The sequence below is a fragment of the Pseudorca crassidens genome, chromosome 18 (genome assembly GCF_039906515.1).
Source record: "Pseudorca crassidens isolate mPseCra1 chromosome 18, mPseCra1.hap1, whole genome shotgun sequence".
Classification (NCBI taxonomy): domain Eukaryota; kingdom Metazoa; phylum Chordata; class Mammalia; order Artiodactyla; family Delphinidae; genus Pseudorca; species Pseudorca crassidens.
In genome coordinates this window covers 79,845,559-79,868,488 of record NC_090313.1, presented here as the reverse complement: position 1 = coordinate 79,868,488, position 22,930 = coordinate 79,845,559, and the positions used below count along the sequence as shown (strand labels likewise).

The following is a 22,930-nucleotide window of genomic DNA, read 5'->3' as shown; positions in this document are numbered from 1 at the left end:
GGGAACCTAGGTAAGTGATGGTGTTATTCAGGGAACAGTTCCAGTTTTGAACACATGAGATTTTAGTTACTTACTTGTCATCCAAGTAAAGATGGCCAGTCTCACATTGGCAACATGGGTCTGAGTTGAAGGAGGGAGATCTGGGCTGGAAATGTGGAGTGTGGGGAATCAGTGGAGTGTGCAGGATAGTGTTTCTTATTACTGTGTTCCAACTAAGAATCTGATGGATTGTAAGTACTTTGAAAAAATAATTGTTTTAGAATTCTTGTTTAAAAGTTTTTTGAAGTAATATTAGTCTTGCACCTAGCAAGCTTCGTTTATTCTTCCTCTTTTCCCCCCTTTTCCCCTTTACCAATGCAGAAAATTTAAGTAAAATCAGGCTGTTCTGCTTGGAAACAAGGAGGTCAACACTAGTCTTTAGGAAAATGGTTTTCAAGAAGGTGGAAGTCAGTTGTAAACTCTTCCGGATTGAGGGAAATTTGAGAAGTCTCTCTTACAGAACTTGCTTAAACCAAAGGGGTAGCTTTCAGGTGAGCCTTGAGCAAGTTGCAGACTTTGCCTTTGTGTTCCTGACCATGTGTATCATAGGAACACAGACCCTCTGCTGCATCAGGACTGGTGATACCTCAGCAGCATGACAGCAGCAGTGCTGTTGTCCCATACACAGCTGGTGCCTGGTGACACCGTGTGGGTTTCCTGGAGGTCCTGGGGTGTCCTTCACCGCTCTCTGTCCTGCATGCGTTTAGTCTCCCGTCTTCGGTTTCCTCTCATCTAGAGCACTCCAGAGCCCTTTGCCCCCCTTTTAAGACACCAGGCCAGTTGTTTTATAGAAGGTTCTTCACATTGGAATTAGATGAATGGTAATTAATGTTAAATCACAAATAGTATTTTTAAAATTGGAATTAGATGATTTGTAGATTTAGTGTAAACATTCTGGCCAGTGTATTCTGTAGGTAAGGTACGTGACATCAAGAGATGAGCCATGTGTCCGTTATCTCATTGCTGATGTTAAATTATAATTATGTGATAAAGTGAGGTGCATCAGTTTTTCTCCCCTTTTAAAGGTACCTTTTTCCCTTGTAAAATAGTAATACGATAATAAGTAACCTGATAGTAAGCAACCTGATTATAAGTAATCTTTGAGATGGTGAGAATCACTTGTTCCCCAACAACCTCTCATCCATGATTTTCAAATACTTTGAAGAATCTTTTATTCTTTTTTTAAAATTTGTATTGGAGTATAGCTGCTTTACAATGTTGTTAGTTTCTGCTGTGCAGCAAAGTGAATCAGCTATACGTATACATATATCCCCTCTTTTTTAGATTTCCTTCCCATTTAGGTCACCACAGAGCACGGAGTAGAGTTCCCTCTGCTATACAGTAGGTTCTTTTCAGTTATCTATTTTATACATAGTATCAACAGTGTGTATATGTCAATCCCAATCTCCCAATTCATCCCACCCCTCCACTTCCCCCCTTGGTAACCGGAAGTTCTCTCCATCTGCACCTCTATTTCTGCTTTGCAGATAAGTTCATCTGTTCCGTAAAATACTTTGAAGAATCTTGCCTTAATTAGTTATTACTGTGGTGGCTTCAAATAATGACTTTTCTAATCCTGTTATTCCATATTTTTCATTTTGTATCCTATAAAGAGCAGCTCCTCCCACCCCCTTAAATTTTTTAAATACCAGTACACACTCATGGAATCTTTTTATTTAATTACTGTTGTTGTTTACATTAGTGCTAAAACGGTCCCACATTGGCTTGTGAGAGCCCCTTTAGGCCAGCTCCTGTGTCCTCTTGCTATGTCCCTGTCTGTTTTGGGCACGTCTTTGCTCTCTGGCACAAGGTTCCCCAGTAGCATGTACTTTCCTGCTCTGGCCCTGATATCACCTATTTTCCAGGGAATCCTGATTCTTTTTAGAGGAGAATAGAATTTAGAAACCAAGATGTACTTATTGAGACTGGGACATCATTTATTTCCAGGCCCTTTAGACAGAGATAAAGGGAAAAAATACACGTTTATTTGTTTTAAGTCAAGTTCACTCCGATGTCTGTAATTTCGGTCCATCATCTCAGCGTCCTCCTATCATTCTCACCGTCCGCAGTTCTGTCTCCCTTTTCTTCCATGAGAACTCTGGTTCTCATCAACATTATATGTACTCATTTACTGAGTCCTACAATAATTAGAAATCAGTTTCAGGTTTGCTATGCCCATTCTACTGTAAAATTCCAAATTCATTTGCAGTTCTTTTTGTCCTTACAGTATATTCACTTCGGGTGTTGATTGTTCAAAAGTTACATGGATTAATTCTTTTTTTCTTCTGTGTGGTCATCAGTTTGATAAAGAGGTTTATTTGTTTGTTGTTAATTAGGACCTGTTCTCCCTGCCCTCCCTTCCCTCCATACCCAGTTTGAAGTACTGCTCTCTAATGACAAATCTGAGTTTTCTTTCTCTTATAAATGACTTAGTCTTTTTACCTGATGCCTCAATTTTTTTTATTTTCACTGTTTTGTAGAAACCAGAATTCAGCTGAGGCAATTTGAAGATCTAATTGACTTTATCCAATTCATGGATCGGGCAGCATCCCGTCTAACAAAGAGAAGGTTGCTCCCAGGAGCTGCATAAAAGGGAAGGTTGTTTTTGGCAGAGGAGGTGGGATAAGGAGGTTAAAAGAGTGGATGATTTCAGGCCGGGTCACCTTCCCTTAGGGGGAGACTGGGGGTCTTACTAGGGAAGTTACCTCACCAGTCCTGACCAGGAAATTCCAGACTGAAGCGTTTAAAATTCCAATCACGGGAGAGGTTAGGCATTAGGTCTTGGTGGGCTTACAATGAGTGACTACATTTGGGGCCTCTTTTTAAAGTAGGCGTGTCTTTCGGACATGCTGTTGTCCTTTTTAGGTTAGTTACTCTATTCCTTAGTCTGTTTTTGGTTTTTTTTCCCTTAGTCTGTTTTTTCTTATAACAGTTTAGTAAAATGTTCTATCCCAATCAATTTCTGTTGCTTATATTTATGTGAAATTTCTTTCTCTGAAACTTTAGAAGGCAGAGGAGGAGAACAAGATGATCTGTTTAGCTTCGTGGCTGCTGGGCAGCCTTCTTTACTGTTTTTCGGAGGGTTGGACAGTCTAGCCTTAGACTCCGTGAGGGCTTTTCCGGCTCTGTTTTCGCGCCACCGCCACCACCACCACTTACGTCTGAATCTTCTATTTTCTTTCTGTTTCTCTGTCCTGCTTTATTTGGAATCTGGTCTCTGCTGCTTCTCACTGTGGACCTTGTCTCGGCCATCCTGGCAGGGAGCATCCCCAGGGCCTGGACCAGCCCTGCACCATCTGGTTCCCAAAGCTCCTCCCCTTTCAGCTGCTCCCCACATGATCACCTGCCAGACTTTTCAGTGATTTCTCCCATTTTCATTGCTGCCTTTGCTCGCTGTTGTGGAGATATTCATGCTACAGAGGTCTTACGGCTATTAGTAGCTTGTCCCTACCAGCTTATATTTTGGGGTTCCTTGGGATACTTGGCCACCTAATTGGGTTATGGATGTCGTCTGTGGGGGGTTTGTTTTGCTTTCCAGTTGCTCTGTCTTTATGAAGCGCGGTAGGAGGAGTCAGAAAGCTTTGCCAATGCCACCACATTCTGCTGCCTTAGTAACCTTGGTGGTGGTCTTTTAACTTCTAAAAATACACCTATCCTTTCTTTCCCTCCTTTGCTTCCCCAAGTCATTTAGAAGAGAATTTGGGGAAATGGGAACTGAAAATGCTTTGCATAGTGTTTTTGTATCTATACAGAGACTTTATTCTTAAGGGGTTTTGTTTGTTTGTTTAGAATAGGAAAAGATATTTTCCAGAGGGGATATTTCAGATTACTGTATTACACGAACCAAGTCAATTGGGGAAGTAAGATTTCTTTGCAGTCTTGCTAGTTTCTTATGTAAACTGTGAAATGTAACAGCAAGTTTAAAGATATTCTGGGATCCAAAGTCTTAAAAAAATCTTGGCGTTTGGGTTTGTAACTACTATTTTGGCATCCAGTAAAGTCTGTACAAATTACTTCCTTGGTGTCTCTGGAAATTCTGAAGTTGGAATCATGTGCAACCCACCATACATATGACTGTTGGGACCTACAGCAGCGTTGACATTTTCTGTCCCTCTGTGTTTTATCTGTTTGCTTAAACTGACCCTTTTTGTCACCACCAAGACCTATTTGTTAAATCAGAAATATAAGTAATACTGTACAACGTTAACTCACGTAAGTAATTTTAAGGAGTTGAGAAACGGCTTGGAGAAAAAAATTCCTACCAGATTGCATTAGTACTGCTGTTCAAAACCTTTTAAATTACTATGTTAATGAGTACTTAAATCTTTTTTATACTTTATAGAGACTGCCCTTAAATAATGACATATTTGAGGCAAACTCTGATAGTGATCAACAAAGTGAGACCAAAGAAGACACTTCTTCAAAGAAGAAAAAGAAAAAACTAAGGCAAAAAGAAGAGAAAAGCCCAGATGATCTGAAAAAGAAAAAAGCAAAGACTGGGAAACTAAAAGATAAACCCAAACCAGACCTGGAGGGCTCCTCTGAAAGTATGGTTTTTGATTTAAGGACAAAGAAAAGAATTTTGGAAGCCAAAGAAGAATTAAAGGAATCCAAAAAGCCCAAAAAAGATGATATAAAAGAAACTAAGGAGTTAAAGAAAGTTAAAAAGGGTGAAATAAGAGATTTAAAGACTAAAAAAAGAGAAGATTCCAAAGAAAACAGAAAAATAAAAAAAGAGAAATGTGTTGAATCTCAGGTGGACTCCGAATTGAGTGTCCTTAGTGATTCCCCTTTTCAGGAAGAAGACAGTGAAGATTTGCATTCTGACAACAGAAACGAGAAGCAGCCAATTAAAGGTGCAAAAGATAAAGCAGAGCCGGAGGCAATTCAAGATACTGTTTCTGATAAACAGCAGGATGGCACTGTGAGCGCTGATGAGGATGATGTCAAAGCAAAGAGGAAGAAAAAGAAACTGAGAAGGACAGAGGAACTTAAAGAGAGCAAAAAGCTAGAAAACAAGAGCCTCTTAGAGAAGAAAAATACACAGAAAAAGCAGAGGAATCCCGACAAAGGCCCAAGTGGCGCTGAGTTAGATAAGCCAATGGCTGCCTCCGCTCCAGCACAGAAGAGCTCCAGACCGTGTGCGGAGGAGAGAGGCTGCAGGCCCGCAGACTCCTCGGGGGAGGTGAGTGCGGAGGTGAGTGCCGGGGCAGGGTGGAGGGGATGGCTCGGTCTGATCGAAGGGCTGTAGCTTGCATCTCACACAACACACAGATGTTCAGATCAAGCTAGCACTCTTGAGTGGTCGGGAAGCTCCACGAGTAATGAGGAGACGGTAAAGCCCAGCAGAGCAACCTCGTTTTCTTGCACTCCACAGATAGTGCCTTTCTTACAGATTGGAGGTCTGTGGGGACCCTGCGTCGATCAGGTTTATCGGCGCCGTTTTCCCAACAGCATCTGCTCACCTCGTGTCTCTGTGCCGCATTTTGGTCATTCTTGCAGTGTTTTAAACTTTTGTTTTGTTTTGTTTTTCGGCCACCCCATGCGGCATACGGAACTTCCCCAACTAGGGATCGAACCCGGGCCCCCTGCAGTGGAAGTGCGGAGTCTTGACCACTGGACCACTGGGGAGGTTAATACTGTAGGTGTTACAGTGTTTGTGATCGGTGATCTTTGATGTTGCTATCGCAAAAAAGGCTGAAAGCTCAGATGATGGCTAGCATTTTTTAGCAGTAAAGTTTTTTTTTTTAATTAAGGTATGTACGGTTTTTTAGACATAATGCTGTTGCACACTTAATACTACAGTAAAAACATAACTTTTATATGCCCTGGAAGACAAAAAAAATTGTGACTCACTTTAGTGCAATATTCGCCTTATTTGCAGGGGTCTGGAATCAAACCCGCAGTATCTCTGAGGTGTGTCTGTGTACAAAGCTTTTCTACCATTAGGGAGATAATAGTGTATCAGAAGGAAGAAATTCTCCTCTCCCTTCTAGGTTCGTCTGGCTGGTTTAGAATTGAATTGGCATGAGACAGATGAACAGGGGGAAGATCAAACAAGTTTAATAACGCGTACACATGGAAGAGACCCAGGAAAACGGAGTAACTCGCCAAAACGGACAAAGTCCTCACCTCATGTACCGTCCTCAGCCAAAGACCAAAGAGGATGTTGAAGATGGGGAAGCAGTTAGGGGCAGCGACCAGGCAAAGCACAGTAGACAAGGGCAGGGCCGTCACACAGATGGAAGTCCTTGCTGCTCCACTGATGGCTCTGGAGGTTTGGGAGACACCCTTACAAACGGAGATCTCCCTTACAGATGCAAATGTTTCTCACAAGAGGGCAGCTCCTACTTGTTTTCAGAGTTTTCCCCATGCCTGCTGTTTCTTGGAAAATAAGCAGCTTAAAAGAAGTAATACGCCCAAGAGACATACTTGGGGAGGCAAATTCTGCTCCCCTTCAAGCCTGATTAGTGAGAGGCAGTTATAAATGCTGAACATCCAGCTTTTGAACCGCCCCAGCAGTCTCCAGACTTACTTTCTTTTGGACTGACCGCAACTAGAAAACTGGGGGCGAATTTGTGAACAAAAGTCATGGGTTTTTAGAGGTATTCAGCTACTATGTAGCATTGTGAAGTAAAGCTTACAGCTTCCTCAGCTTATTTTATTAGCTTTTCACATCCTACTTGTATGTTCCCCCTGTTGTCTCAAGACTATACCACTTGTGGGACTTCCCTGGCCGTCCAGTGATTAAGACTCCGCCCTTCCAGTGCAGGGGGCGTGGGTTCGATTCCTGGTTGAAGAACTAAGATCCCACATGCTGCGCCGCATGGCCAAAAAAAGAGAGAAGAACATACCACTTTTTCCTTAAATAATAGCACAGAGTGCGCTAACTTTCTGAGTCTTTAAATTCTTGCAAAGATATATTTAATAGAGCTTATCTCACTATTATAAAAATAATTTTACATGTTTTAGTTTTAATAATAATTCTTCAAAGAGAATGAGGAAACTTGGTGTTGGCTTTTGAATATGATATTTTGTAAATTGTCAAGGTTGAGGGGTAAGCTTGACTGAGGAAGCATTTGATGTGAGCGCAGATGTAGTCATCAGGGGTCATGTGCACAGTGCATAAAAGGGGGACCTGATGCCAGGAACCTGTTTTCCAGTTTTCAGAATCGGTGTCAGCTCTATCTGTTCTTGTTTTGGGTCTTACATGTGTCTTTTTCAGGAGAAAGAGACCAAAAAAAGTGAACCCAAAGAAAAATACCCGAAAAAGCATGATTTGGACAAGGAAGAAAAAGGCCGAAAAGAGCCCAAGGCATTAAAGAGTGAGTGTGAATACTGACATTTGTCATTTACATGGGTCTTTCAGACAATGAGTCTAGTTCATTGTAAAGACAGACTCTCTTTTCTAAGCTGCAAGGTCATAGAGCTAGAAAATACGTTTACTGGGGAATTTAGAACCTTATGCTACTTTTTGTTTACCAGTTATCTTAGTTACTTACATAATAATTTATATTATTAATATAATTAACTTCCCCCCTTCTGTTTACCTTGTTCTTTTTCCTTTTGGATATGAGGTAGAATATATTCTCTTTATTTTTATTTATTTATTTCTTTTATTGAAGTATAGTCAACTTACAATGTTTTAGTTTCAGGTTGGGGATACATTATCTTTAGAGAGAGAGGAGATTCGTTATGACAGAAAAGTAAATAAGTATCTCTTTTATAGTAGATGCTGAGGTAAACTACTGTTTAATATGTTTATTTATATATTTAGCTCTGTGTCATTTGTATAAATATAATGAATGTACATTTGATCACATCAGGATACAGCTCAGTTAAGGATCCATAGTGCATATTAGTACTGGAACAAGTACTTTATAAGACATTCACCATTACAGTGTTTGAATAAAACTGGATATTTTAGTTCACACACCAGAAAGTACCTGGAACACATGTTCTCGTGGAAGCAGTGATTTCTAAGAGATGGATGATTTCTTGGGGGTTTTCTCCCCAAAGCTGTGTGTAACTGAGGTAATATTAAAAGTGGGTTTGGGTTCTAGGCCTCAGTTTAGACTTGGCAGTAAGCCTCCGGCTGAGGGGCTCTGGGAAGGAGCAGCGGTGCTTTGAGGGGTTGTGTGCAGGTGAGTGTAGTGTAAAGACTGTACCTGTTCACAGCGATGTAACAGCTTTAAGCATCTTTTCTTTAGAGAGTGATTGGAGGTTCAAAATATTGTAAGATTAGAACTGGTTAATAACTTTTTCTTCGTCCGAGTATCTTATCTGTCAGTTTCAGGTACATTTTTACTGTAAATGTTTAGTCTTAAATGACTATTCGTTAAGTTCATAAGGGCACTCCAGGGAGTCTGATTTGTAGTATCCCTGAAACTAAAATCTGCTTCTGATCCAGGCCTGGTAGGGTGATGTGGCCTCACGGGCCTCACTGTGTCTTCCATTTTCAATTTTCAGAGTCTGTTGACCGTAATCTTGCTGCTTATGTGTACCTGTGCTTATAGCTATGCTTGGCACCCAGCCTCCTGGACAGAAATAAAGCTGGGTTGTTGGGTATACTTTGGAAGTGTGCCAGAACTGGTGAACGTGAGAGTCCTTACGTTTCAGATGCTGTGGTGTGATGGCCTTCAGCATCCTCTTCATACAGTAGCTTGGGAAAATGCCAGAATTCAGTTGCCATCAGATTTAAATATGAGAAAAAAAGGACTTATCTGCAGAAAATAGTGGAAAGAATGGTTAACCCTTTTATCTCTGAACATTGAATGAGATAAATTTCTAGCTGCTGTTCTGTATTTTTGTTATTGGACCAATGTTCTATATAAATAATTAGGATGTCACCATTTAATACTCAGAGTTTAAATATGTCTGTAACAATCAACCTCAGTACTGTCACTATACAATATTACCTTCTGCATATGTCATTCTCTGGTGTCAGATACCTTTTTTTTTTTGGCTGCACTGGGTCTTAGTTGCAGCACGCAGGATCTTTAGTTGTGGCATGCAGACTCTTAGTTGCGGCATGCGAGATCTAGTTCCCTGACCAGGGATTGGACCCGGGCCCCTTGCGTTGGTAGCGGGAAATCTTAACCGCTGGACCACCAGCGAAGTCCCCAGGTACTAGTTTTTAGTGAGGTATCTTTAAGGCACATAGTAGAAAACAAAATTGGTAAATTACTTAAGTTCCTTTCACTGTAATTTGGAAACAGTAAATCTTTATCGAGAGAGAGCCTTTTTTGGACTAGCTTTTTTATTGAAAAAAAAAAGGTTCAGTTTGTGTTGGTAAGGATTGCACTCATATTTAATAATGCTTGCTTTTCCGCTGGCCACACCATTTTGAACATTAACCAGAGTACCTGTACTCTTAGCAAACTGTAGTTTATCACAGGTGTTTAAACTATTTGAAACAAGCCTGTGCAGTTCTTGAGGAAGATAAATGAGAAGTGACTTAAGAGTGCTACTGAGAAGATGTCCCTATTTAACATGAAAGAATTGAGTTAAAAAACCTATCCGCTATGTACCCAAAGTTTATAATAGAGTTTTTCTCATATCTTTAGTTAAAAGCGAGTGGATTTCCACAGGCGTCAGGTGCAGTGTTGCCAGGCCACAGTCAGCGTGCTGACACCCTTACACCCCTCCCACTCTCCACCAGAAGTCCTTTTTGTACAAGGTTACCTTCAGGATACAACTGGAGGCAGCTGTCTCAGCAGAAGGACGGTTGGTGGTGTGACTAGGATTATTCTGAGGCTTGCTGTCTGCAGCGGCCTTTGTCAAAACTGGGAGTGGTTCAGAGCCCCAGAAGAATAACCATTTAATTTGGACGTCCTTTCTGAATATGGAGCGGCCAATAGAAAGATGAATGGAAAGAACTTGATAGCTGTGATAGTCAACCTGACCAGACTTTCTAACCAAGGCAGATATTAGTAAGAATTAAGAAAATATCTGTTTTTTTAACACTAACCCAGATTTTCTTTTGGTTACAACAGAAATTTGTGACTCATTTATTATCAACTTATTTTTGTCACTAGCATTTAAGGAAATCAGAAATGCATTTGATTTATTTAAATTAACTCCAGAAGAAAAAAGTGATTTTCCTGAGAATAATCGGAAAAGAGAAGAAGTACCATCAGATTGTAAAGTCACAGGAGACCACAGGAGCAAGGAAAACAAGCAGCTACTTAAAGAAAGGAGAAATACGAGAGATGAGACTGATACATGGGCATATATAGCTGCAGATGGTGGTCAAGAGGTTGTGGACAGCACGCCCCAAGCGGACGAGAATTCTGGTAGGTGTGTCCGTAGTCATTCTGCGGAGCGTTCTCTGTTCTGTGCACTGAGCTGTCTCCCTCACCTTCCTCTCCGCTCCCACGGTCATTCTGATCTCAGGATGGAGTAGAAAACCATTTGAATCTCCTGAATAAGTAACATTTTGTATTGAAGACTTAGATTATTCTGTGATTGCTGAATTGATCAGAAATGGATGTGGTATGCTCAGCACATTAGAAATTATACAGATTTCTGGTTTGCTGCCTTACCTACTGTTGCCAAGCAGTCTGATGGTATATCTTACTAGATTTCTTTCAGAAAGCTATCAAATACTAACTTATTTGTATTCTTCCCTTTTAACTTTGCAGTAAATAACACTTATTAAATGAGGTTAGATTGTAAGTGCTATCCTGAGGATACCGGAATTAGCTGAGGAGGGGAAGGCCGTGTATAGAGTACATAGGACAGTAGCTGTGGAGAAGAGTAATAAAGGGATAGGGCAGAATAAACAAAAGAGGTTAATCTGCTAAATTTCTGTATAACTCGTGAAACAGCTGAAGAGAAGTTCTGAAATATTTGGGATATATGGCAAAGCAGGTAGCTTGGGGGCCCTATTACTACAGAGCAGCTAGGCTCTGGGATACAGACAAGACAGGCCTGAGCTTGCAGGAGACTGGGACAGTGCCTTGGGGCGTGGGGGTGGGGGTGGGGGCAGTGGGTTGCCCAGAGGGCAAATACCAAATAGCACAGCTGCTGCCATACCAAGCAATAAACACGAGGTCCAGTAGGTGTTGGTCCAGCCACCTGGGGAGCTCCTGGGTGAACCCTGAAACTATCCCCGTTCACAGAGGGCAGGGAGAGACCCAGGAAAGAGGCAGCCACCCTAGGTGGGGAGGTGGCAGCCTGCACTGGCAGAGAACTTCCAGGAGGCCCGTCTTGGGGGCCGCAGGATGAGTAGACCTCGCGCCCGCCCAGCAGAATCTTAACAGTTTACGAAGAGGCCTTAGTTCAGTCCAGGTGGTCTTAGCAGCTTTTACTCTTTCCAGGCTGTGTCCTTGACACTGTTTCTACTGTGGGAACAGTGGGCACAACATACAGCCCAAGGACAGGGGAGGATGTGAGGGGCCCCCTCCTGGCCAGGGTGTGGGCGGTGAGCACCTCGGACCTTCTCTCACAGTGGAGCATTGGTAAAGCCCAGAAGCTGGTTCATTGAAAGACTAATAGAATAGAGCAGCCTGGGGCACCATTAGTTTAAGGGAAAAAAGAATGAAGACTTAAACAGTATTTCCAGGGAAAAAAGAGACGTGATTATAGATGGCGTCCAGATTAAAAAGATAAAAATTCTATGAGCATTTTCTTACCATAGATTTGAAAACTGATTGAAATGGGAAATTCCTGGAAAGATACAGTTTAACAAAACTGACCCAAAAAGAAATACAAAAATTGGATAGTCTGGGCTTCCCTGGTGGTGCACTGGTTGAGGGTCCGCCTGCCGATGCAGGGGACGCGGGGTTCGTGCCCCGGTCCGGGAGGATCCCGCGTGCCGCGGAGCGGCTGGGCCTGAGGGCCATGGCCGCTGGGCCTGCGCGTCTGGAGCCTGTGCTCCTCAACGGGAGGGGCCACAACAGTGAGAGGCCCGCGTACCGCCAAAAAAAAAAAAATTGGATAGTCTTATTACTATTAAAGAATGTGAAATAGTAATTTAAAATAGTCTTACAAATTTATGCAAGAGTTCATCAAACTTAGAAGTCTTCCCGAAAGCAGGTGGGTTCAGGAAGTGAGGTACAAGCATATATGCGACTTAGAGCCGTGCATGTAACGTGGAGCAAAGAAACAAAGGCTGTGCTGTTTCTGTGATGGGACGCTTTTAAATCCTTGAACTTTTTTTTTTTTTTTGAAGTATAGTTGACTTACAGTGTTGAGTTAGTTTCAGGTGTACAGCAAAGTGGTTCAGGTATACATACATATATATATTCTTTTTCAGATTCTTATCCATTATAGGTTGTTACAAGATACTGAATGTGGTTCCCTGTGCTATACAGTAGGTCCTTGTTGTTTATCTATTTTATTTTATTATTATTTTTTTAATCTATTTTATATATAGTAGTTTGTATCTTTTTTTTTTTTTTTTTTGCGGTACGCGGGCCTCTCACTGTTGTGGCCTCTCCCGTTGCGGAGCACAGGCTCCGGACGCGCGGGCTCAGCGGCCACGGCTCACGGGCCCAGCCGCTCCGTGGCATGTGGGATCCCCCCGGACCGAACCCGTGTCCCCTGCATCGGCAGGCGGACTCTCAACCACTGCGCCACCAGGGAAGCCCTCATTGTAGTTTTGATTTGCATTTCTCTGAAAATTAGCAGTGTTGAGCATCTTTCATGTGCCTGCTGGCCATCTGTGTTTAAATCCTTTATCTCTTACCATCAAATATTTGATGGGCTCTTCACTTTTTAAACTAGTGCGGTCATGTTGAATTATCCCCAGATCCCCTCCACTGCACTGCCCGTAGAGAATGAACGTTTTCAGCCGTGGTGTTGACAAACCCGTGGACCAGACACATGAGGGTGGGAATGAGCGCTGGCTTCGTGCGTGCGGGGGGTGGCTCGGAGCCCAGGGCGCAGGGCCCCCATCATGGTGGCGCTTCCGGGGGAGAAACCCAGCCCAGTGCAACATGGCCGCAGGCAGTGGCTCTTCTTTACTCATGGATCTGGTCTCTACGTTCAGAATGCCTGTACCTACATGGAGGCGGGGAGCAGTGTACAGCTGCCCCTCCTGTAAGGTGGCGCAGTGCAGTTGATGCTCTGCATCTGGCCCTTCCGGATGAGGAGGGCTGAGCGTCTGTCCAAGAAGAATGGCCGAAGGAAGAAACGTTAGCGCTTCCTCTTACTGAATCCTTGATTTCTCGCTGCCTTTCAGCTTCCAAAGTTCATATGTTATTATTTTACAGTTAATAGTAAACCTATTTGTCTTGATGCCTCTTTGTGTGTGACCTCTAAAAGTGGATAATTCATGTTACTTCCCAAAGGAAATCAGAAATTTAACTAGAGACTCGGTTACGTAGTGACGTATGTTCAAAGTGTGTGTAACATTCTGATTAGGGCACCATATATTTAATAAAACAGCACTGTATTTTTTTTTATAGTCCAGCAAAATGTATCTTAATAAGGCTCTTCTGTGTTCCAGATGGCAGACAACAGATTTTGAGTTTCGGCATGGATTTGCAGTTGGAATGGATGAAATTAGAGGATTTTCAAAAACATCTTGATGGGGAAGATGAGAATTTTACAACAGCAGAAGCAATTCCAAGCAGTGAGTAGTTCTGGAATTACGGGGATCCCCTTCATGAATCTAGGTATGTAAAACCTAATTTATCTTTCCTTTCATTTTAGATGTATTGAGGGATGCTGTGAAAAACGGGGATTATATTACTGTGAAGTTTGCACTTAATTCAAGTGAAGAATATAACCTGGACCAAGAGGTAAAGTGTCTTTGTAAAAATCTCATGAAAGGAAGATGGAAAGTCACTCTTTTATTTATTTATTTATTTAGAAAGTAACTCTTTTAAAATAATTCAGTTTTATTCTTTCTTTTCCTAACTATAAAAGTGATACATGTTGACTTTATGGGATTCAAACATTCTAGAAATGTATAATGTAGAAAATTATAGGGCTTCCCTGGTGGCGCAGTGGTTAAGAATCCACCTGCCAATGCAGGGGACACGGATTCAAGCCCTGGTCCAGGAAGATCCCACGTGCCGCGGAGCAACTAAGCCCGTGCGCCACAACTACTGAGCCTGTGCTCTAGAGCCTGTGAGCCACAACTACTGAGCCCACGAGCCGCAACTGCTGAGCCCGTGTGCCTAGAGCCCATGCTCTGCAGCAAGAGAAGCCACTGCAATGAAAAGCCCACGTGAAGCAACAAAGACCCAACACAGCCAATAATTTATTTATTTATTATTTTTTTAAAAAATGAAAGAAAATTATAGGTCCCGTAATTCCAACCCTGTATAATGACCATTAGTTTTAGCCGTGATTTGCCTGGTTTTGTCTGTGGTTTAACCTCTGCACTTTGAGGGGAAAGTGACTCCTCGTTTTCATGTCACCATTTGTGTTTCATTGGTAGTTCCCTATTTACAACAACTGCCCATCTTTCTATTGTTTTGTGTGTGTGTGTGTGTGTGTGTGTGTGTGTGTGTGTGTCCGCGTCCGTGCTGTGAGGCTTGCAGGATCTAGTTCCCCAACCAGGGATCGAACACGTGCCCCCTGTGGTGGAAGCACACAGTCTTAACCACTGAGCCACCAGGGAAATCACCCAGCTTTCTATTGTTGCTGGGTTTTTTCACACTGATTTGTAAAGATTTTAATGGAAGCATATTAACCCATTCTCTGTTTTTACATTTTTATTTTTTGAGTCTTATTGCTTGGAGGGATTTTTATTTTTAGGTAGTTACATCTGTTGATCTTTTCCTTTAAGCCTTTTGGGTGTCCTACCTTGCTTAGAAAAGATTCTTGTATTTTCTTCTTTAGTTTTCTTGCTTTAATAGTGGATTTGTTAGGTTGAATCCTTTACGATTGCAGTAAAAAGATTATTGGGATTTTCATTAAAACCACATGAAATATATAGATTATTTTAGCTCAGAATGGACACTTCGAGTCTTCGATCCAGGAATATGACAACTCTATATTCATTCAGCTCTTCATTTATTCCCTTAAGCAAAGTTCTTTGGGCTTTTTTCTTCATATAGTTCTTGTACGTTTATTTTAGATGTATTCATACATATTTTATAATTTTTAAATCATTTTCCATATATATGCTGTGTACAAGAGACCCACTTCAGACCTGGGGACACATACAGACTGAAAGCGAAGGGATAGAAAAAGATATTCCATGCAAATGGAAATCATAAGAAAGTTGGAGTAGCAATACTCGTTATCAGATAAAATAGACTTTAAAATAAAGATTTAACAATAGATAAGGAGGGACACTACATAATGATCAAAGGATCAATCCAGGAAGAAGATATAACAGTTATAAATGTTTATGCACCCAACATAGGAGCACCTCAATGCATAAGGCAAATGCTAACAGCCATGAAAGGAGAAATCGACAGTAACACAATAATAGTAGGGAACTTTAACACCCCACTTTCACCAATGGACAGATCATCCAAACAGAAAGTAAATAAGGAAACACAAGCTTTAAATAACACAATAGACCAGATAGATCTAATAGATACTTATAGAACATTCCACCCAAGAGTGGCAGAATACACTTCTCAAGGGCACACGGAACATTCTTGAGGATAGATCACAGCTTGGGTCACAGATCAAGCCTTGGAAAATTTAAGAAAATTGAAATCATATCAAGCATCTTTTCTGACCACAACGTGATGAGATTGGAAATCAGTTACAGGAAAAAAACTGTAAAAAAACACAAATTCGTGGAGGCTAAACACTGCACTATTAAATAACCAAGAGGTCACAGAAGAAATGAAAGGAGAAATTAAAAATACATAGAAACAAATGACAATGAAAACACAATGACCCAAAACCTATGGGATGTAGCAAAAGCAGTTCTAAGAAGGAAGTTTATAGCAATTCACTCTCACCTCAAGAAACAAGAAAAATCTCAAATAAACAATCTAACCCTACACTTAAAACAACTAGAGAAAAAAGAATAAAGAAAACCCAAAGTCAGTAGAAGGAAAGAAATCATAAAGATCAGGGCAGAAATAAATAGAAACGAAGGAAACAGTAGCAAAGATCAATAAAACTAAAAGCTGGTTCTTTGAGAAGATAAACAAAATTGATAAACCCTTAGACTCATCAAGAAAAAAAGGGAGAGGACACAAATCAATAAAATTAGAAATGAAAAAGGAGAAATCACAGCTGACACTGCAGAAATACAAAGGGTTATAAGAGACTACCACAGGGCTTCCCTGGTGGCTCAGTGGTTGAGAGTCCTCCTGCCGATGCAGGGGACATGGGTTCGTGCCCTGGTCTGGGAGGATCCCACATGCCGCGGAGCAGCTGGGCCCGTGAGCCATGGCCGCCGAGCCTGCGTGTCCGGAGCCTGTGCTCCGCAACGGGAGAGGCCACAGCAGTGAGAGGCCTGCGTACCGCAAAAAAAAAAAAAAAAGAGAGAGACTACCACAAACAACTATATGCCAATAAAATGGACAACCACAAAGAAATGGACAAATTCTTGGAAAGGTACAATTTTCCAAGACTGAACCAAGAAGAATTAGAAAATATAAACCTATCACAAGTAAATGAAATTGAAACTGTAATTAAAAATCTTCCAACAAATAAAAGTCGAGGACCAGATGGCTTCACAGGCAAATTCTGTCAAACATTTAGAGAAGAGCTAGCACCCATCCTTCTCACACTGCACGCGGGCTTTTCTCTAGTTGAAGCGAGTGGGGGCTACTCTTAATTGCGGTGCGCGGGCTTCTCATTGCAGTGGCTTGTCTCATTGCAGAGCACGGGCTCTAGGCGTGTGGGCTTCAGTAGTTGTGGCACCTGGGCTCAGTAGTTGTGGCTCGCGGGCTCTAGAGCACAGGCTCAGTAGTTGTGGTGCACAGACTTAGTTGCTCTGCGGCATGTGGGATCTTACCGGACCAGGGTTCAAACCCGTGTACCCTGCATTGGTAGGCGGATTCTTAACCACTGTGCCACCAGGGAAGTCCCCTTATTTCAATTTAAGTGGATCCTGTTGAGTCTGTCTAAAGTACTACGGCCAAGAATCATTTTTCTTATATTTGTGTTCCCTCCAATTACTCAGACACGCAAATTTTGCTAGACTTTAAGATTATAGCTAAATTAATTCATACTACTGGAATTTGGTTTTATCAAATGTTATTTAATAAATTGTTCGGTTTTCTCATATGGTGATTGCTTGAACTAGTGATCGGAAATATTTTCGCTAATAGTTACCTTTTTATCTTTTGTCAGCCTTTTGTAGTTTTATCTCTATTAAAAGCACTTTTCTTTAATTTCTCTATTTTGTTATGGACTCTCAGAAACTAACCATGTCAGTGTCCTGTTTGCCACTTCTGAATTTCCTTCTGTATCCTTAGAGAACTCAAACTCTCACTTCCCAACGGTTATATTTACATAGGCCAACATTTGTCTCATCCAGAAAGCATTCATTTTAGTTTGTAACCAATAGAATGGACTTGTGTGACTTCTCACCGTCATTTCTAGCCTTCTGTCTTTGGGCCAACCAGATGAGTGTAATGAATATGTGCGTTTCACCTGTTCTACCTAAAACACAGGAGACTTCTGAGGGAAGTGTGTGCCTTTGCCATTTATGTGGCTCATGGTTCACTGTTCATTTTGTATCATGCAGAGTGTTGGTATACCTTCAGAACTTAATAAGTGGATGTTGTAAAATTTTTTGGTAACACATATGGAAAAATTCTAAAGGTGATTAGTTTCTGATTGTTAGGGTATTTTAATGAAAAACCTAAGTACGTAGATACATAAATCAATGTATTTCAGTGATTTCGCATTGAAACATAGTAAATGAAAAAACTTAGTTCTAAAATTTTTCTGATTAAACATTGACATGTTTTTTCATAAACAAAACCAATACAGGATTCCAGCGGGATGACACTGGTGATGCTTGCGGCAGCTGGGGGGCAGGACGACCTGCTGAGGCTGCTCCTCAAGAAGGGGGCAAAAGTGAACGGTCGGCAGAAGAACGGGACCACCGCGCTCATCCATGCTGCCGAGAAGGTCGGCCACTCAAGGCTTTGGTTCAATAGTCTTGGGACCGAGACAGAGTCTGTCTCTGCAGGGAAATGTACCGGTCCTACAGTCACGTAACTAAATTTTCATAGTTCAGTTCATCTGTAACTTGTCATAAATGGATACGTTTTTATTGACAGTCATACTTTGTAATTGAATTTGCAAAATCATTTATCTAGTTGGAAGTGATTTATATTGAAAAAGAACTTCTGATTAAGGTATTAATATTCTTAGATCTTTTAAAAATGTTTTCCAATCTAAATTAAGTGTCCCTTTTGTTTAATAATTTAATTAAAATGTTCCCATATATTATCTTATTAAAAGATCGATATGCAGAGTTTCTTATGCTGAAACCAGTGGTTAAACTTGAGGTTGAAGTTTCCGGCAGACGGTGCGCGGCTGTCCGGGTACCTGTGCTGGGCCTGCTCCCCGTGGCCTCCAGCTTTCCCAGGACCCTGCACGGGGGAGCTGTTTATATTGTGTTCACCATCCTGCTTGGGATAGAATCTGAGTACTTTGCCTGGTGGATAAAAATCCTAAAACACCTAGAAATATCTTAGTTGTAAAGAATTTGGGGAATTAAATTTACTTTTTTTTTCTTTAACAGAACTTTTTAACGACAGTGGCTATTCTTTTGGAAGCAGGAGCTTTTGTAAACGTCCAGCAGAGCAATGGTGAGACGGCTCTAATGAAGGTAAGTGCCTCCCGTGGAGCAGTCCTCCCCTCAGATGCAACATGGTCCTGCTGGGGTCTCCAGCTGCTGCTGTGCTGGGGCTGGTGTATGATGGGGACGGGACTGTCTGTGGACCTACAGGTCACAGCTGAGTGGGAGAAACAGACCCGCAAAGAGGCAGTTACTCGGTGTGATGAGCAACGTGGTGGGAATAGCACAGGGAGCTATGAGCTTGTGTACAGTGGACACCAGGCTCAGTCGTGTGGATTTGAGCTCAGCCTTGGGATGGACCTGGCAGGTGGCTAAGCCACATCCTCAAGATGCAGGTCAGCAGGGATGAAACGTGCGAGTGGAAGGGAAGCAGGCTGTGCCCTGCGCAGACCTGGGTGTGGAGAAGAGGGACGTGCACGCGTTACTGTTTCACTGGTGACTTCATCTTCTGTGCTCAGAATTGTGGTTTGCAGACAGTGGGGTTTTTTTGTTTTAATTTATTTTTGGCTGCGTTGGGTCTTTGTTGCTGCGTGCGGGGTTTCTCTAGTTGTGGCGAGCGGGGGCTGCTCTTCGTTGCAGTGTGCAGGCTTCTCACTGCCATGGCTTCTCTTGTTGTGGAGCATGGGCTCTAGGCACGCGGGTTCAGTAGTTGCAGCACACGGGCTCAGTTGTGGCTCACGTGCTCTAGAGCGCAGGCTCAGCAGTTGTGGCGCACAGGCTTAGTTGCTCCGCGGCATGTGGGATCTTCCCGGACCAGGGCTCGAACCTGTGTCCCCTGTATTGGCAGGCGGATTCTTAACCACTGCGCCACCAGGGGAGCCCCCTGCAGACAGTTTTGAGTGGAAGGTTGTTGAAGCCCCCCCTCCCTGTTTAGCAGTCTTGCATTTGCTTCTAGGGGACCCCACCCAGTCCAGCACTTTCCTGTGGCAGCTCCAGGTTTCTGGCCTGATAATGCTGTCCACACAGCAGGCTATGACCTTGTACCGTGCGTGGAGGCTGAGGCTCACTTGCCTGCTCCCTACGTGCAGCTGTGTGAGCTGCTCACCAAGAAGGTGTGTGTCTGTGGTACCTCTTCCCGACCTTCTTTCCTGAGTCAGGAAGGCAGACTGGTCAGAGCCCCCGGTTGGCGGGGGCCCTGGCCCTGAGTCTGTGCTTGACCGTGCAGTTCTTAAGGCCTGCGTCACCTGCTCCTCGGCCTTCTTCCACACTTGGGGGTTAAACCTTGCTCACTGCTGGTGTTTCTATTTCATTTTTGATTCATGGAAATGTTTATTTTGTCCAGGAGCCCTCCTTTTGAATTTCAACTCTCCTTGTGTGTTTCTACTGAAGTATGTTTAGAGCACAGGTCGCACGTGGAAGCATGAATTTAAAACTTCATCTTACTGAGAAATCACCAGGCACATTCTCAACAGCAGATGCTCGCACAGTCTGAAGCATGGGGGGGGCGGTGTGAGACGGGGGTGTGGGGCAGGCTCTCTGCATCTGTGCCAGGGAGCTAGGGGCTAACCCTCACGGCAGCGGGGAGCCATCTGAAGGGCCAGCCTAGAGAAAGACAGAAGCAGAATAAAGGTTGGGTTTCGCTGCATTGTTTTTAATGTCCCCCGTTACAGTGGGGGGAATGGATTGGTTTGCAGACTTGTAGGGAGGTTCTTAAAATTAAGTGGGATAATAATAGTCTGCACGGAAGTAGTGACAGTGGAGACGGAAGTGGACAGACTGACCAGTCTTAAAGAGGTCAAATTCACAGGACTTAGTAATTGAAGGTGATGGTTGGTCCCCTATTTCCTGAGTTAGAGAACACAGGCAGCACAAATGGAAGATTTTTACACGCACTGGACCTGGAAATGCTTAGGTGTTTTACACGTGGATCTTAAGCTAGGAGAGAGGTAGGCGGGAAACTCAGATTTGGCTTGAAAGAGGTCACCCATTAAGGGTCGGAAAAGGCCAGAGATGGAGGAGGGCCAGGAGGGAGAGGCGTTTGACTGCGGTCTGAATGAGGCGGCCCTGTTTGTACTGCACACTGAGGAAAAGGACCACAGCACTTACGCTTCCCAGTTTCCGACCCCAGTGGTTCTTTTCCCTCCCGTCACGGAGAAATTACTCCCCGCTCAGCGTGGAGAGGGTCACTGAGCACAGTCGAGTAATTATTGCTCCTTTATTCCTGACGCAGGCCTGTAAAAGGGGAAATTCAGACATCGTCCGCCTTGTCATTGAGTGCGGGGCTGATTGCAACATTCTGTCAAAGCACCAGAACAGTGCGCTGCATTTCGCAAAGCAGTGTAACAACGTGCTGGTGTATGACCTGCTGAAGAATCACTTAGAGACGTAAGTGTGGAGTGAATGTGCCCGGTGCCTATTCGGACACATAATTGGAGTGGCCTGTGTGTAACTGCTCAGAAAAAGATTGTCAAGTACAAGTCCTGACGGGTCTGTGGTCTCAGAAGATGATGAATTTTAAAAGTGGTGTATGAATTATTTTTCTGCAAGTTATTGAGGACTTAGAAACTGTCAAACTTATACTAAGAGTATCATCTTAAAATCTTAATTATGCTTAATTTGGCTCCCAAACATTTTCTGAAAACCATTTAGACTTTTAGAGCAGGTTTTAGGTTCCGAGCGAAGCTGAGTAGAAAGTAGAGATTTCCCGTATACCTCCTGCCGCCACATGTGCATACCCTCTCCAGGTGGTGTGTCCATTACAGTTGATGGACCTACAGTGACATGTGCTCATGACCCAGAGCCCCTGGTTCCCCTTGGGTGTTGTCCATCCTGTGGGTTTGGACAAACATAATGACGTGTCTCCACATCGTCGTCTCACTGCCCTAAACATCCTCTGCGTTCCACCTGTTCCTCTCTCCCAAACCCTGGAAACCACTGATACTTTTCCTGTCTTCTCCAGAATGTCATTTGGTTGGAATCATATTCGCCCTTTTCAGATTGGCTTCTTTGATAGGCATTTAAGTTTTCTCCGTATCTTTACATGGCCTGATGAGCTCGTTTCCTTTTAGTACTGAATAATAATTACATTGTCTGGAAACTACCACAGTTTACGCATTCAAGTTCATGCTTTTTCAAATGAATTCTAAGTCATTTTATTGGAAGTTCATATTAGTAGCTTTTTATTGCTTATTTTGGCAACACGAGCTTCAGGAACAGTAGCTAATGCAGGTAGCGTGTTTATTGTTCATGTAACAGAGTCCTGGGTCAGCAGCCTTGGGCAGGAACAGCCACTCTTCCCCTCTCCTCACCCACCAAACATAGGACATGACTTGGATCTTCACACCTGAAAGATGGTTATTCCCCTTCCAGATGTAGGACCCATGTTCTAAGCAGAAAATAAGGTAAATTTCAGACAGGAGACAAAAAAGGCAAAGGCCGAAAAGGGAGTGTGTGCCTGGGTACTCTGCCCACGCAGACAGCCTTCACCCACCCGGGTGGCAGTGACTGGCGGCCAGCAAGCAGGGTGACCAACCTGCCTGGTTTGCCCAAGGCTGAGGGCTTCCTGGGACGCTGGGCTTGGTTTTACATCTGTGACGAAAGGGTTCTTGGGACTGTATACTCCTTGAAGCAGAGCATCCTGGGATGGGGTGGGTTGGTTACATTCCCAGCAGGGTCGTCTGAAAAGACTTTTGGAATTAGCAGTAATCACCGTATTTTACTGCTTTCTAAACTAAGTACTGTAACAAGACTTTTCTGTGTGTGGCCGTTCTTGGGTTTATTTTCCGACAGAATTCTTATTTCTGATTCATTGACTCATCCGAGGAGTGTGTATGGAGCTCTGTCCGTGTGCTGGGCACTGGGTAGGGGTGGCAGCGGGGCACAGACTTGCCCACTCGGAGCCTCCAGACAGACAGGCATGTGACGTGTCAGGTGTGAGAGCTACGAAAAAAGCAGGGAAGCAGGAGAGAGGCTGCTTTTTAGCCCCCTTAAGGTTGATCTGGGAAAGCCTCATTGTATTCAACAGTCTGATAATGTTGTAGCTCATGGTGCTTCCCTACACAAACGTTAACAGCGTTTACTGTACTTGTTTATTAGACTTTCAAGAGTAGCAGAAGAAACAATAAAGGATTACTTTGAAGCGCGTCTTGCTCTCCTAGAACCAGTTTTCCCAATAGCATGTCATCGTCTCTGTGAGGGCCCAGACTTTTCAATGGATTTCAATTATAGAATCCCACAGAACATACCAGAAGGTAAGCCTGTGTTTTC

The 22,930-nt window shown here is 43.0% G+C and overlaps 1 protein-coding gene and 1 pseudogene across 4 annotated transcripts in view; both read left to right on the top strand.

Moving 5' to 3' along the window:
• Window positions 1–22,930, top strand: part of MPHOSPH8 (M-phase phosphoprotein 8) — a 50,107-nt gene that overhangs the window by 21,710 nt on the left and 5,467 nt on the right. Inside the window, exons 3-12 of one of the 4 annotated variants that reach the window (XR_010937078.1) lie at window positions 4,382–5,236; window positions 7,265–7,364; window positions 10,077–10,334; window positions 13,493–13,618; window positions 13,699–13,787; window positions 17,908–18,048; window positions 18,668–18,754; window positions 20,895–21,049; window positions 21,920–22,065; window positions 22,760–22,891. Coding sequence is in view for 3 of the 4 variants with exons in the window: in XM_067713859.1 (XP_067569960.1) it covers window positions 4,382–5,236; window positions 7,265–7,364; window positions 10,077–10,334; window positions 13,493–13,618; window positions 13,699–13,787; window positions 17,908–18,048; window positions 18,668–18,754; window positions 20,895–21,049; window positions 22,760–22,914 (1,966 nt within the window). In the remaining variant the exon portion in view is untranslated. Of the gene's footprint in view, window positions 1–4,381; window positions 5,237–7,264; window positions 7,365–10,076; window positions 10,335–13,492; window positions 13,619–13,698; window positions 13,788–17,907; window positions 18,049–18,667; window positions 18,755–20,894; window positions 21,050–21,919; window positions 22,066–22,759; window positions 22,915–22,930 lie in introns of those variants that run through there. The other 3 variants (XM_067713860.1, XM_067713859.1, XM_067713861.1) reach the window with 3 other exon arrangements.
• Window positions 8,482–10,065, top strand: LOC137211456 (protein kish-A pseudogene; annotated as a pseudogene).